A 1,294-nucleotide genomic window follows, 5' to 3' on the forward strand; every position below is an offset into this window, starting at 1 on the left:
TGACGTAATGCCCATGTCTTAAACAGCTGCTCTGTTTTCTATGGGCGGAAAAAGAAAATAAGCTTACATTACTGCTGAAAAACAATAACGTGGACTAATGTGACGCGGTTGCAATCATTCGTATTAAAAAAAAAAAAAAAGTTATGACCCAGAGCAATGCGCCCATTGTACCGTTGTATGATTGGTTTAGCAGTTAGCTAACGTTAGTTATTACTACTACATTAGCTACTCGCTTGGTAGCTAGCTAGCCAACTCGGGTTCTTTGTGTCGACATGGTTGACTTGTGTTGAGTGGAACTCATATTTGTATCATTCGCAATGCAGCGGAACCCGATTAGCTCGGTTTCCTGAGGGTTGCGCCTTTCTGGACTGGGGCAGTTCGCCTACAGCAGCATTTAGATAGGCGGCGGACCGCAGAAAAAAAAAGACAGTACCGGGCTTACAAAGAGAACGGATATGGGCAATTGTCTAAACTCATCGACTTCGGATGATATCTCTTTGCTACACGAATCCCAGTCGGACAGGGCAAGTTTCGGTGACGGGACGGATCCTCACGTTCCTGACCAGGAACCGCCACCGCCGTACCAGGTAGAGTCCACTAGCATGCCAAATGTAAACAGTGTGTAGCTATTTTACCACTGCTAGTAACTGACCCTCAAATTCCTTCCTAAACACTGTTTTCTAACTGATACGCCGTGCAGTTTACTTTGGACAGTGTAACACAGTGGGCCTTGTATTCAATAACGTGAACTTAGCTTATAATAGTATTTGTTATTCGTCGCCTGCCTGGGTAGCCTGTTGTAGTTCATAGTTGTTGCTGGTCACTTTAACTCCTGCAGACATTGAATTTTGAAGGCCCACTCTCACACTCTCGGTATTTGACCACCAAATTTACTTTACAATTAAAGCTGGTCAGAATTTCACGAATTGGAAGTCAGATGTAGGAAACAGCACTACTTATGTTGCGCTAGGTTACAGTTTGCAGTAGTGAAGGCATTGTTCATGTTCTAAGCGATGGGTGTGTCTAAATTCACCGTTTATATCGTTAAGTAGGCTATGGTGTGTTTTTGTGGATTTTGCCATTTGACAACTAGCCTACCAGTCAAACGGTCAAAGATAGCGGATGATTGGATGGCCCACGTCAAAGCTGTGTTGTATTGTATTCTAGCTACTGTAGCCATTTTTGCTAATATTAAAATTGGTTTAATTTCACTTGTTCCCTTACAAAAGTAATCGCCTGGCTTTTCGGTTGGGAAAATTATCATGTTATTTTATTACGTTATCATGAATCATCT

The 1,294-nt window shown here is 42.4% G+C and overlaps 1 protein-coding gene across 2 annotated transcripts in view; it reads left to right on the forward strand.

Annotated features, from left to right (window-relative positions):
• Window positions 1-1,294, forward strand: part of LOC133128641 (RING finger protein 11-like) — a 4,848-nt gene continuing 3,554 nt past the window's right edge. For both annotated transcript variants that reach the window (XM_061242333.1, XM_061242332.1), the window contains exon 1: window positions 1-587. In XM_061242333.1, coding sequence (XP_061098317.1) covers window positions 456-587 — 132 coding nt within the window. In that variant the 5' untranslated portion in view covers window positions 1-455. The remainder of the gene's footprint in view (window positions 588-1,294) is intronic.

This window comes from Conger conger, chromosome 5 (assembly GCF_963514075.1).
Source record: "Conger conger chromosome 5, fConCon1.1, whole genome shotgun sequence".
Taxonomy (NCBI): Eukaryota; Metazoa; Chordata; class Actinopteri; order Anguilliformes; family Congridae; genus Conger; species Conger conger.